The sequence below is a fragment of the Chiroxiphia lanceolata genome, chromosome 4 (genome assembly GCF_009829145.1).
Source record: "Chiroxiphia lanceolata isolate bChiLan1 chromosome 4, bChiLan1.pri, whole genome shotgun sequence".
Taxonomy (NCBI): Eukaryota; Metazoa; Chordata; class Aves; order Passeriformes; family Pipridae; genus Chiroxiphia; species Chiroxiphia lanceolata.
Window position 1 is genome coordinate 8,992,849 of NC_045640.1, and position 14,532 is coordinate 9,007,380.

Sequence of the window (14,532 nt, forward strand, 5' to 3'; positions counted from 1 at the left end):
AACTAAAACTCTTGAGTTGTAAGTAATAAAAAATAAATTCCCTTCTCAGAAGGACACTTTATAAAAATGCTTTATTTTGGAAGCTCACTGCAAGAGGAAAAGCTTGATCTTGCTTATACCATTGGTAAACAAGCCCTGCACTTGTGTGAGGAAGGGAAGTGAGTCTGTGGCCTCATAGCAGCAATTAGTGCTAGAAAAACTTGATTTTTTTTTTTTTTTTCTTGCTGGTCTTTTTGTTTGTTAAATAAATGTCAACTTCAGTGTGTGCTGAGGATGCCTGTAAAGAAGGAAAACAATTTGGCATCTTAGTGTTCTGGAATTGATAGTACTTTTATCACATGCATCATGATTTTTTACTGCAATGACTGCACTATTTTAATATTCATATGGGGTTAGGGTTTCCCAGGTTTTCTGTACATCTGAAAAATGCTGCTGAAAATAAGGAATATTTCAGGAATATGCTTCAGCCTTGCCAAATCAAGGTAATGTCTGTCCAGTTTTTTTGGTTCCTCCCCCCAACTCCCACTTGCCCCAGGCTTACTAACCACTGTTCTTGCATTTCTTCTGTAGAAGAAGAGGCCCTACCAGCTACATGTAACTGCACAACCTGTATGGAAACCTTTCGTGCCTGCCTTTGGGTGTGGGAATTAATTTTAACGGTCTAATCTCAAAGGCAGAGTAGTACTGGGATTATGTCAAATTATTAGTTAACTAACAGAGCCCCTTTATGCCAAATCAACATTTACTCTGTTTAGGTTTAGCCAGCTGCCTTCAGAAGTCTTCTTGTTGAAAAAAAAGGTAGAGATAAGTCTCTGCCTTAATCAGGAAACAGTATTCTGTAAATCTAGTTGCCTGTTGGCAGTGCTATCTGGGCTTGGATTTTTCTGTTCTCTACCAAGAATATTAGGATTCAGAACATCTACCCACGCTGCCCTGGGTGTCTGGGACCTGCCAAGAGGATATCTGTTCAGAAGGTGTCTTGGAAAACTCTTTGCTACTGGACTCTATAAGGGTGTAGGAGAGTGCTGAGAATAAGGCCCTGATACAGATTCTGATCTTGAAGTATGTGAAACTGTGGTACATGCAGATAACAAAATACATATGGATATGGCATTCTGAAAATCTGTAGGTATGCTGAGATGATTTAGCTTTCGTTCTGTTATCCTGTGTGAAGTTCATATGGAAATTATTCAGAAATAATTGTTTCCCATGCCAAAGGTCCTCGTGGCTCTACAGCTATGCTTTTCCAGGCTTCTGTAGCATCTCATATCCACACTGTCTTATATACCCAGATACCACATCAAAAGTTTAAACCTTTGAAGGTGGGTGAAGGTTAGAGACGCTGGATGTAGGCAGGAATCTTTTTCTAATACTCAGTATAAAAGGTGGTTTTATTTGTTCCAATCAGGCCTTATCTAATTTAAATTTCTGAAACATGGAACCTTTCATTAATAAGCCAGTAACAATTTAAGAGGTCATCTAAATGTAAATGCAGAAGTTCAGTAGAGCAGCTAAAAGAAACTACTCTCCACATTTTTAAGAAAGATCGAGGGTTGGGAAGTGTTCCAGAACTTGCATTTTACTGGATCTATCTGTGAATGATTGAATCTGTTTCTCTTCAGCTCTTTACTCTGAAAGTATCCTAGTTACTAAAATACCGTGTTAAGTTTATTTCTAAAATACATGCTCAAACAGTGTTTGTGTAAAGGAATACTGCTGATTTGAATAGACAGATTTGCTTTTAAATGTAAAAGCATCTTAAAAAACTTTCTGATCTGCTGGAGGCTTGCTAATGAGGGAACCAAAACCAGGAAAAAAAGAACTGAAATGTAACCAGGAGGTTACTGCTTGATTTGAAAGACAAATTTGAACTTCTGTTTTGTTTTAAAACCTTTAATCTACATTGTGAATCCCTCTCTAAACTTAAATGAATTTTTGTCTTCTGCTTGCTTTCCCTCCTGGAGAGGAGGGTCCTGCATAGTAGTACTCCTGCTGTCCACAAACTGCTTTAGATGAATTTAGTGGAAAGAAATAGAGGAAACAAACCTATTGTCATAAAACTTATATTTGGGTTCAAAGAGCCTCAGCCAGCACAGAAGAGTTTTTCAGAGATCTGTAGAGATATTCTTTCTTATTTTATAGCTTTACCATCTAAGCACATTGAGGAAAAATAAGTGAATCCTGGTTGTGTCAGGAAGTTGAAAACTTAGTGTCTTCTGCAAATAGTTTTTCACACTGCCAGATTTGACCCCCTTTTAGTGGTAGAAGAAAAGGACTAAGCGGTTAGTAATAGAAGAAAGTAAAAGATAACTTGGGGAAATACATTTAATGTAATTGCTCTCGTAATTGAATTTGGAGGGGTTTAGTTAAATCTCTGGCTTGGTATAAAACAATTAGAAATCCTAAAAACTAACAAAGATATTTAGAATATAGTTTGTTTGCTTTCTTTTGTTCTAGACTTTGCAGGTCCTCTTGCCCCTCAGGAGTCATTACCTCACTGCATAATATGTCGTATGTTTTATGAGGGTGTTACAGATTTAGTTGTGCAGACGTGGATGCAATGGTCTTTTGAGGGCTGCAGTCTTTGGATGCTCTACTGAAGTGTCCTTTTCTGTTTTACTGAAGATGGAACATAAAACTTTGCCAGCTCACTGCTTCTTTCTTCGTGTTTCCTCATCCTTCTCCATTTTGTAATAATAATCTGTTTTCCTTTAATCTTCTTGTGAGGTTCTGGTTTACTCTTTACTCTTCTGCCTGAAACATTCTCTCTGTAGGCAGTGGTTTGCCGAATATGTAGTTGCACAGTATTCTTCCATTACATAATAAACAGAATATAACAAAACAAAGTAAAAACCCCTTCATTTCTGTTCTGTCGCATTCAGTTACTTGTCATTTAGTATCTAAATATACACACCACAGATCCCAGAAGGTGGGAGCTGTTTGGATAAACACAGGGGCTCTAAGGCCCTTTTGGGATAAACAGTTTTACTATACCATGTGAATTATAATCTTTAAAAAAAAAAAACAAAAACATAGGCAATTAGGGTTGTGAGAATACACTATTTTTAGAGACAGAATCATTTAGAAGGAGCGCTGGCCATTTCTTAACAGACTTAAGTTACCACCCTTCTCATTTGAAAAATAGTGTACATTGAGGGAGTTGCATTGATTTTGATCAGCTGTAGTTGTAATTTGGGATTTTGAAGTGATTTGACTTAATGAGATTTTTGTCCTCAGTCACAGAGTGAGAAGCAGCCATTTCTCTGCCCAGAATGACGGGACATCACTCATTGGGAAAGTAGCTACATCCCTCCATTCCTTTGCCTGAAGACTGCATGTTGATTTGTCTTTTGTCAAGTGAAATTCCTGAATTTTCCACTTCCTTAGTTCACTATGTGTGCTGATAGAGAGGCAAAGACAAGACAAAACAGTTTTACTTTTATTTTCATTGCACGAGTCCGTGATAAAAAATCGGAGTATTAGTGGTTGAGGCACAGGACAAGCAGATAGGGGGAGCAGAAAAACATGTGGGTTTGGTCATCAAGCAGTCTTGGCTTTTCCATAGTAAATCTTACCTTTTTCCTTAGGAAGGAAACACGTTTGACTGTCTGAGTTGGTGTGTTCTAACTTTGATTCAAAATACATTTCAATTGCATAGGGACCTTGATTATTTTGGTTTAGTTTCTTTGTAGTGCCAGTAGCTTGGGTTTTTATCCTGGCCTGCAAACGGACCTCCAGCAGTCTGTGTTTGTAGCTGGGCCTTCTGTTATAGTGAAAGTGGAAGTTCTTTGGTACAGAGTGAAACTGAGTTGAAAATGAAAACAGAAAGGGAAATACCAGATATCTGCAGCTTAAGCTGTGCAATATGTACTTTCCAGTTATGTCACACAGAGGAGAGCATTTACTGTCTTCCCTCGTATTAATGGTTCTCTCCTTTTTTTTGTCCAATATTAAATTCTTGTGGTGTATTCTTCACCAGTTCTCAACATTGTTTTTTGTCTAATCTCTTTATGGCAATTAAAAGGTAAAGGGGTTTTTTTATGATTTCTGTAATTTTTCAAGTTTTTGTCTTTACCACTGATTAAAAGGGATAATCTGTCTGACACCACCTAGTAAGGCTTCTGGGTGTTTATAAAAAAGAAATTACCTTTGACCCTTGTTTAGTAAATGCTCATCAGGGTGTTTTTGTAGCAGAGTCTACAAATAAACCCAAAGCTCTCAGTAAAGATGCTGTCCTTAAATACATTTTGGTTTTGGTCATTTTAAGATAGTTTTAAGCTTTGAAGTGACGTATCACTCATGGTGTGTTCTCGCCTCACCATATTCATTAGGCAGATCAGAAGTAAATGGAAGTTGACTGGATTCTTTTGATCACTTGTAGGCAAAGTTAATTAAATACTAGTATTTTCTATGGCCAAGCCACTTCTTTGGGCTGATAGAATGCTGACAGCAGTGTTGTAAATTCTTGTCAATCTGCCTGTCACTCATTGGTTATGAAAGTGCTGAGAGAAATCACAAACAAATCTGTGAAATGTTAAGGGAAGAGTAAAGGCATGTTAAATTTTCTTTTATTTTTCAGTCCCTCTCAGCCTGTTGCAGCTGCTTGCCCAGATGAGCTTTTAAGTATGCTGGTACTCTTCAAGGCATAATTTGTCACAGAAAAACTCAGTTGCTATAAAGGAATTACATCATTTCACACTCCACGTCCTTCTGGACAAAATAAACTTAAAATCCATCTAACTGCCTTTAGAGTAAGTGTTTCATTAGGATGCTAATCCAGAAAGTCAGGAATTTCCATGTCTGCCATGGTGAGTAGTGCAGAGCCTGTGGAATGGCCTGTGTATTCAGTGTTAGGACTGGTCTGTATGGGAGTCATCACCTGCTCACCCTGGCCTTGATTTGTATAACTTCTCTGCAGTCTAGTGTTTGAAAAGGAAAAAAAAACCCTCAAATTCCTTAAAGTAGAAAATTAACATTATCACAAGCTGTTTCCTTCTTCTGTTTAGCATAACTTGGTTGAAGTTTGGGGCTAAGGTGACCGAGGTGATAGTTATCTCAGGCTATAGAGCTTGCCTATACTTAAGGAAGGAGAGGTAGGGGAAATCCTGCAATTAAATGTGTGAATGTGTTTTAATTCTGGCAAAACTGCAATAAAAGGTAATGAGATGGGGGCATATGCAGAGCAGTCCAGACTTACTTAGCAATAAAAGCAACCAAAGACTGTTCTGTGCTCCTCTGCAGCACAGAAAGCCTGTTGACATTTATGAGTAGGAGATTTAATTAGAAATGAGACCGATTTCAAGAAATTAAAAGTCATCAAAAGACACAAAGAGCCAAAAACTGAAGGGTAGAGTATTTTAAAATAGTTTGATTTTGTGTGATCTGCCCTTGCTTTACAGTTGGACTCTAAACCAGGAGTATTCCATTTTTGTTTGCTTAAGTATCATCACGGAAAGAATTGATCAGCTCTTGCAGGACAAGGTATTCCCTGTCCTCTGGTGCATTCAACACAGCCCATCAGGACTGTGCTTCTGGTGCTGCCTCTGCATCTTCCACAGGTGCAGTCGGGTGCCCTGTGCTGTCTGACTACATATTGTTAGGAATCCGAACTTCCCTAAACACCAATTTCTGTTTTCTTCTGGAGGAAAAAGAAACTGCAAGCCACATTTTTTTCTATACCACTATGTAACTTGACAGTGATCTCCTATTCCTTAAAAATACGGAAAGTATAAGTGTCTCATAAAGAAGTTCCAGCTCTTGTCCTGTAAGAACATCGATGCCATCAGAGGACTGGATGGCAAATTTGTTTAGAAATGCTTTCTTCCTCCCCTCCCATCAATAGTTAAAAAAACCCAATCTGGATACCGAAGTAAAATCTGTACATGTGACTGCCTTCCAGTATCTAGGATTTCCTAATGTTTTTAAAGAATTTAAATATTCGAGTATTTAATGCTGTGCTCGTGGTTTGCCAAAATGTTTGAGAGGAAGTATTGAAGAGACTTTTGGTGTCCTACAGCTGCTTATCTCTCAAGTATATACCAGGAATTTCATCTCACTGTTTACTGATGAGATACCTATTAAATACATCAGAGCAATTCCCAGAATGATGCACGAAAGTAAGATGGAAGTAAGCAAGTTAATGGTGATATTTTCTATAGGTTTTTAAGTAACTTCATATGAGAGCTCTTAAAATATCATTCATCTAGAATTCTGTGCTGTGTTTTGCCATTCTTTCAAAGTACCCACATTTTATCAAAAAAAGAAAACATAAATACAGCAAACATTGCAGAGATAAACCTTGCAGGTGTTGTGAGAGCCTGTCATTTTCAAGCTTTTTATCATGTTTCAGTATAGTAAAAGAATTCTGGGCGTTATTTAAATTTTGTGAAGTGCTTGCAGATACATTAGAATGCGATAATGGCCTCTGTACTGTCACCCCTTTTAGATTTTGCTGCAACAAGAAGCACTGCTAGAGCCTTTTCATTATTCCAGCCAACTCCCTCTCAGACTGGAGTCATAAATCTTCGTGGCTTAGTTGCACTTTCTGAGGAATACAGGGAGTCATAAATTAAAAATGAGATTCCGAATCCTCAGTAACTTTTATATTTCCAAAAAGTTAACTCATTGAAAAAAAAAAATCATCCCACCTTTAACTGAAGTGCTGGAGTGGGTTTGTGTGTGTTAGGTTTAATGTTTTTCCGGATTTGCTCTTGGCATGTGTGTTCATTATTTTTTAGCTTCTAAGCATAACTTTTCACATCATGTTTTAACTGGTAGAAGGAGCATTTGATTTTTCACATCTGCTTGGAATCTTCTGGGTCTCTTGAGAGTGCTGGACTTGAGGCAACCTTGCAGGAGGGGTTTCCTAACAGTCTTATAGAATCCTTAGAGAGCCAAAACTCTTGAGACGTGGGAACGTAGCTCTAGCTGGAGTCACATGAACCAAGTCTGAATTCATCAGAAAAGCTGAATCACTGGATGAGTAACTGTCCTTAGCCATCAAATGACAGAGCATCATGTATGTTTTCCAGGCAGAGCTTTAAAAGCTTTGAGGAAAGGATTTCTGAGTATGTCAAGCTTTAGGGTTTATGATTGGATTTACCTCTATGTTTCAGTTGCAAATAAATCTCTATGCAGTTGCAGTGCATCCAAGATTTTAGTGTTTGTGTTTGGCAAATAATGTGTGATTATAAAAGTCTACTCTGATTCAGTGTAATGCTCCAGGTTCTTGTTTCTGTATTCTAGATTTCTGGTTTCTTAAGTGTGTTTTCTCTTTCCTTTTGCTGCTTTTAATTAATTAAACCAGAATTTTGTTCCAGCTCTTAACATTAAGTCCAGTGAAAATGTGAAGCTCCTGGTTTGACTTCTGGATGTTGAGCCAGTACTACAGAAAATAAATGGTGTAACATTTTGCACATAACTTTAGTACTGGTAAATTAAAAAGGAGATTCAAAATACATGATTTTATAAAATACACGATATCTATAATGAGACACTTTATGTGCTTTCTTACAACCAGAGTTAGTGCTTACCTAGATAAAGACATACATTATTTATATCAAACAGAACAGATGAAGCAAAAAAGGACAAATTGTAACTAATTCCTGGAATAGTTTTAGTTGGTGAATAGATGTCTGTGTTGCTGAACTTTGTTATGATACAAAAATATGATATAAAAATGTGTCTGCCATAGGGGAACACAAAACTCCCTTGTAGTTCTGTAATTGTTTTCCAGTAGCTAAAATAGCTTTAGAGCAGCAGCTGAGCACTCACAAACTTACTGCTAGAACTGGAACAGAAAAAAGTTGCAGAAGGGTGTGGGGAGGGGTTTGTGTCACAAGTTCCCAGCATGGAAAAAAAACAACTGAAAGATAGAGAGTTTGGGGGTTTAGAACTGGTTATTTATGTAGTTTCTATTCAGACATAAAGAGAGTATTTCACTCTATTCTAGTTTGGGAATTTTTTTTGTTTTTCTAAATTTAAGAGCACATGTGTGTGTATAACACTTAACTTGATTAGTAATATTCAATACAGAGGGAGGTTGGCTCTTCCACATGTACATCCAATGCTCACTTAATGTGTTTGAAATTAAAGTAAACCTTCCTGATGGTCTCTCAGCAGTTATTTGAAAAGATAAAGGCAAACCACAGCTTACTTGCCAATATTTCTAATTAAAACCAAACCCATAACTGGAACATGGATTTTTTTTTTTCACTGTGAGAAAACAAAAGTTATGATCTGAAGTTTATTACGCCTGAAATGCAATTATTGTTTGTTAGCAAACATGACAGCACTTTGTTCTGATGAACTATTTCTTATTTTCTTCCTTCTATTACTCCTCTGTTTTCATATATAATAAGAATGTTTAAACAGAATACTAACTGTAGTTTGGCTTTTTTGGTGCTATTTGTAGTTCTGGTGCTTATCTGAAGAAAAATAATGATCAGTTTGAATTTATTTATTTTTTTTATCTTTTAAGGCTCCTGCTAAGAGAGATCCGACTCAAAGTACCACCAAAGAAGAAAAAGTGCATCTGTTGAAGTATAATGTAGGAGATCTGGTGTGGTCAAAAGTGTCTGGTTTCCCATGGTGGCCATGTATGGTTACTGCTGATCCTGTTCTCCATTCCTACACTAAACTAAAAGGTATGTCAATGATGCTAAAAAAAATCATTTTTCCTCAGGTATACATAATCATTGCTTTGGAAAAATTCTGTTCTTCATCTGTTCAGATGATCAGTAACTAAATCAGCTCCTTGTTGTCAGGAGGAATGTTTAAATCATGTAAACACCATTCTTGAGCATATAGCAGAGGGAACTTTTTTCCCCACTGTGTCTTTTAACTCTGAACATTTTCTGAAAGGTTTCAAAGTTGTGATCTGTGAAGCTGTAGAGTCTTGTTAAAAAAATTCTTTGATGGTGCTTTCCATTGTTTTTATAGAGATGCTTGGATAAGTGATATGGGCTAAAAATTTTATTGAAATGTAATGGGAATTAAATACTCTTGATGATTGTACTTTATTAAAAGCAATCCAGAATTCAGGCAGCTAAATTTTCTCTGATTCATAGAGTCAATACTGTTATCTGCAGACAATATTAGTCGATTTTAAATGCAGGAACTACCAAGCGTTAATGACATTTTTAAGTAGGAGTCTGTACAATTTCATAATCTCATTTCCACCTTTGTTCTCTGTTCTGATACCTGAAACATTTGAAGCTTAAGAGCAATGAATATTTAGACTACACATTAAGAAAGGCTTGGAAGGGCTAAAGTGCGTGAAGCATTGGGGTGGATTGCCTGGAGAAATGGTGTGATCTCATTCATAGGAGGTTTTTAAGAGCAAATTGAATGAATATATTTCTGGGATTATAGCTAGATCCAACATTGGTAGTAAACTAAATGGCTTCTTGAGAACTTTTCAAGCATTCATAATACAGTTGCTAGAATGGTTATTGTAGACTCCTCAGACAAATTTTCTTTGTAAAAATCTTTCAGAGTTTGGATCAGGCAGTCCCTGGGATTTTTATTCATTGGATTATTAGGTCTATTATGACATAAAGAGCTGGATTTTGAGAGTAATAAAACTGTTTATTTGTTTCTAACTGAATTACTCTGTCCCTTGAAAGGTGCAAAATTTGTGTTTTGTTACCAAGAATCTCTGTGGTAGCTCTTTATAGAAGTAGATCCAGCAAAAACCAGTCCCCTGTGTCTGAATGCAACCTGTGGAGTACTACCAGAAAGAAGGACCCATATACTTCAAGATGTTAAGTTCCATCTCTTTGAAGTAATGTGGGTGATGGTTATTTCTCATATTTGCTCTGGAGCTGACTTGGGCCTGCCTTTTCCTTCAGGAGTTTGGAGTGAGTCTGGGCAGCCACCATAATTGGTAAATGCACACTGATGTGTGTATTTCCATCAGTAGATGTTTCCAGTCTTACCTTCCACCTACTGTTTACTACTGAGGCACTTGCAAAAGTCTCCTTTTCCAAACAGAAGAGTTCTTTTATCTGGGAGTTGTAGAAATACTGAGCTAGGTCTCTGTATTTCTCATTTCTAGGCGAAGGATCGAGTGTTTATAAGCAGTCTGAATTTCTGGATGCTAATGCTTTATTTCATCCTTCCAGCTGGTTTGGCTTGAGAAAAATTAGCAACTTTCAACTTGCAGAAAATATATTTTATGTAAGAAAGCCCATACTGAGTCAGACTAAAGCTGCATCTCACTCAGTGTCCTGTCTCTGGCTGTGGTCAACCACAGACACTGGGATACAGAAAAGACCAGTGGAAGTGGTGGGTTCCCAGAACCCTCTTCCAAACCTTCAACAACTTATTTCAGGATTATGTGAGCCAAAATTTGTTTTGCTATATAACAACCATTAATGAATTTCATTATTTTATCCAAGAGCATTGATATAAATTCAACTCACAAAAGATATCTGAAGATTCACAGCTAGGTTCCATGACTCCAGTGGTAGGCGCTGTTATTTATAGTCTCCTTAATTAGGCAATTACAGATGTCCAGCACTATGAGGCAGATCTTTACAGGTGGTTGTAAATTTATTCTGTGGCATCTCTGTCTGCAGCCAGGACATCATGGTAAAATGCAAACATTGCCCCTTATTTCATCATAGAATAAGTCATCAAAGCTCTGTAGTTCCTCTTCAAAGAGCATTTTCTTAACGAGGACAGAGTAATTTCTGTGGAAGAGAATTATTGTGCACTTCTGACTGTGCATTACTGGAACAGGTATTATACTAGTGGATTGGATGTGTGATGTATACAATCCCAAGACTTTCCCTATGCCATTCCTCTAGATTCTTATATCCGATCTCAAGTGAGTCATTATTGTTCTTGTAGTCCTCATATATGTTTATATATATATATATATATGTACATTTGTAATTGTTGTAAAACAGTTGTGCTCATATAATTAGTTAGGTTGATTTCATATTACCTTTCCAGATACCATATCTTACAATCAAGCCCCTTTTAAAATAACTGTTGGCTTGAGTTGTCATGGAAAGAAAGTTCTTTCTAAGCCTAGAAACATCCCAGTTACAGTGCGTGAAGCGATCCACTAGATGTGTTTTCTGATTAAGCCAGAAGACATGCAGTGTATGAATAACCTGGTAGAATCTAGACCTAGTTTGAAGACCCCTGTAATAGAATTGTGACTGCTATTTGCTCCTTCTGTGCAACCATCCCTACCCGAGTTCCTCTGCTGCCCAGACTCTGTTAGACTGACTAATGTGGCGACACTGGAGGAACCATAGATAATCTAGGGAGGGTAACTGATACAGCAGGATTGAATTTGCAAACACAAAAATGTAGGTCATCACAGCTAAAACCTTTTCCATTTTTAAATGAGTCCCTCATTTGAACACTGAGACAGCCAATCTGCAAGTTCTAATGAAGGAGGTGCTAGAGGATATCTTAAGTCTGATCTCTTCTGCATTTTAGAAATTCCTTGTTAACTGTGAACTCTTTGATGAATTTTGAAGGTATTGTCTTCCTCATTCTCTGTAGAACAGCTGAGACCTTTAGAAGGGGAAGGTTGCATGCCTATATTATTCCACAGTGAGACAATATTTCTTTTTTTTTTTTCTTTTTTTTTTCTTTTTTTTTTCTTTTTTTTTCTTTTTTTTTCTTTTTTTTGTTTTTTTTTTTTTTTTTTTTATTTTTTTTTCTTTTTTTTTATTTTTTTTTGGTTTTTTTTTTTTTTTTTTTACTTTTTTTTTCTTTTTTTTCTTTTTTTTTTCTTTTTTTTAGAAAAAAAAGGAATATTTTTATTTTTAGAAGAATAAATAATTTCTTGCCTAGGTTTCAGAATTGTTCTCTTATCTTTGAACTCTCCCTATCGCCACCCAAATCTATTTTATTTATTGCTTTGATTCCTGAAAAATATTGCCTAACATGAAGCTGTGATTGCAAGGGTTAAAACTAACTGAAGTATGTGTTTCTGTTTAAGAATATTAAAAGATAAAGTTAGGTGAATCAGAGAGGAGTATACAGGGTATCCAAGCTTTGGAACTTTCTCAGTGTTCACTGAGAAATGAGTGCTCAATGCATTTTCAGAAACATCCAGATGTAAGTTAATCTAGATGTAAGTTAATGTACATGGAAAACGGTGACAGGTGATTGTAACCTTGAGTTAATTTAGCCAAGCATATTGTTGATGGAAATTAAACTATTGGGCTTTTGTGTCAGACTTCATAGATGATATCTTGGAGACTTTCAGGCTGGTTAAGTGGGTTTTTGAAAGGTTATCCAGTTGTACTGTGCTTTTGTCATGGTAACTGTAGCAGCTTTCAAACAGAGTTCCAGTCTGAAAGTGAAGAGAACAACCAAAGTTGTATCTTAAATACATTTGGTTTTAATTTTCAGGACAGAAAAAGAGTTTTCGTCAATATCACGTTCAGTTTTTTGGAGATGTCCCAGAGCGAGCTTGGATATTTGAGAAGAGCCTTGTGCCTTTCAAAGAAAAAGACCAATTTGAACAATTGTGCCAGGAAAGTGCAAGACAAGCCCTCACTAAAGCAGAGAAAATAAAGGTAAGAGGTTACCAAGTCAGACAAGATTTGCAGCCTTTTCTTTTGCTGTTACAGGTATGTACAGATATAAATAGATATTCTAGAAAGCTTAAAGACAGCTTGTTTTGCAGAGACCTGTAGTCTTACATTTCATTTACAGATGCAAAGGATGGGATGATTTGCCACTGTTTGTTACTCAGTAAAAATCAGTACTCTTCTGCTTTGTCACTGATTCACGCGTGGTACCAGTACCGTCAAATACAATTCCATTTGAACCTCCTGAATTGTAGATCTGCATTACCCTTAGTCTCTTGGAATTGTTTTATATTAATGTTGACATTTTGAAATGAAAAGTGGGCGAGTTTCTCACTCTGTGGATTTCTCTTGCAGATGTTAAAGCCTGTGTCGGGGAAGCTGCGGCCACAGTGGGAGATGGGTGTGAAGCAAGCGAGTGAAGCATCTGGCATGACAGTGGAAGAACGGAAGGCCAAGTACACCTTCATCTATGTTAGGGACAGACCTCATCTTAATCCTCGAGTGGCAAAGGAAGTTGGCATTACTGTGGAACCACCAGAGGAGTTGGATGAGTCATCTTACTCAAATGAAGAAACCACTCCAAACCTGAGGTCGATGAAGGAGTCTGGCATTCCTAACAAGAGGAGGAGAAGGACATCAAAACTGTCTGCCACTGATGATACACAAGAAATCAGTCAGTTGGAGGACAAGAATGCTACTCCTCAAAAGTCATCTGAACAGGCAGAATCCAAAAGAGGGATAGGCTCCCCTCTCAATAGAAAGAAAACTCCGGCGTCTACTCCGCGAAGCAGAAAGGGCGATGCAGTATCTCAGTTTTTGGTCTTTTGTCAGAAGCACAGAGATGAGGTTAGTCTCTTTTGGCTGTTACTGTTGTTGATTGCCTCTTATCATTTCTGTACTTGAAGTAACTTTTTTACTTTAGTAAACAAAAAATAGTTATTACTGCAGAATCCATAATACAAGGCTTGACAAGGTATGCCTGTGTCAAATCTTAGTCTAGACAGAAATAGAGAAGGAGGGGAATGTAGATGAGCAATATGAACAAGATGGTGATAATCCTGTTGTACTTTAAGCCAAAGTTGTGTTAGTATCTTCCTACATAATCTAATAGACCTTTGTATTATCCATATTTTTTATTTAATGTATGTAAAATATAATAGATATGCATATGTATACACTCAAGCACATATAACAAAGATGATGCTATTTATGGCAATCTACTTGTAGATAGCTTGTACATTCTTTCTGAAGACATGAGTTAATTCCTTTGGTGTGTTCATTTACCTTTGAACACCTCAAAACCTCATTTACCTACCTGGGACTTTTTGCTGAGCTTCAGAAGAAGCATTTTACCGAAGCTTGTGAAGACCACTGTAAGTGTGCAACCTGCTGGGACAGAAACTAGGTCCTCTTAAGATGCTTATACTCCAAACCTTTTTTAGGAAGACTGTTAAAAGTATAAAAGCAGTACTGCTGTTTTAGCTCATTACTTTAAAATCATGACCATCATTTTTCTTCCTTGTGACCTTCTGCTCCATTTGCAGTACTGTTCCATGCACTGAAGCTAGAGTGATTCCTTGTGTTTTCTTGTACTGTTACATATTTCAGAATCAGAAAGTTAGTGGTGACTTTGTCATACTGTATAGCTACTGAATGGTTGACTTTGTCGTAGGATATTTATGTTAGAAAATATTAATAGATACCAACTTCATAAAAAAAATATTGAAAAGCAGATTCTGTTGTATGGAAGTCAATTAGTTGTGGTTCAACCTGAGATCTTTTTAGATCATTGAAACTTAAGCTAATATTGAGAATGAAAATGGGCACAGCATTACATAAACCTTTTAGTGGCTTTGGTTAAATTGAGAAAAACATTGGCAATTCAGTTTTCTGGCTCTGCAGAGGAAACGTTGTTTTAGCCAGACTATTAAATACAGATTTGGACATATTAATCATGAAAAGCTGTATG

The 14,532-nt window shown here is 36.8% G+C and overlaps 1 protein-coding gene across 4 annotated transcripts in view; it reads left to right on the forward strand.

The window, feature by feature from the left end:
- The window catches only part of NSD2 (nuclear receptor binding SET domain protein 2), a 74,280-nt gene that overhangs the window by 21,597 nt on the left and 38,151 nt on the right, over nucleotides 1-14,532 (forward strand). For all 4 annotated transcript variants that reach the window (XR_004356557.1, XM_032685061.1, XM_032685063.1 and 1 more), the window contains exons 3-5: nucleotides 8,480-8,645; nucleotides 12,382-12,548; nucleotides 12,918-13,409. Coding sequence is in view for 3 of the 4 variants with exons in the window: in XM_032685061.1 (XP_032540952.1) it covers nucleotides 8,480-8,645; nucleotides 12,382-12,548; nucleotides 12,918-13,409 (825 nt within the window). In the remaining variant the exon portion in view is untranslated. The remainder of the gene's footprint in view (nucleotides 1-8,479; nucleotides 8,646-12,381; nucleotides 12,549-12,917; nucleotides 13,410-14,532) is intronic.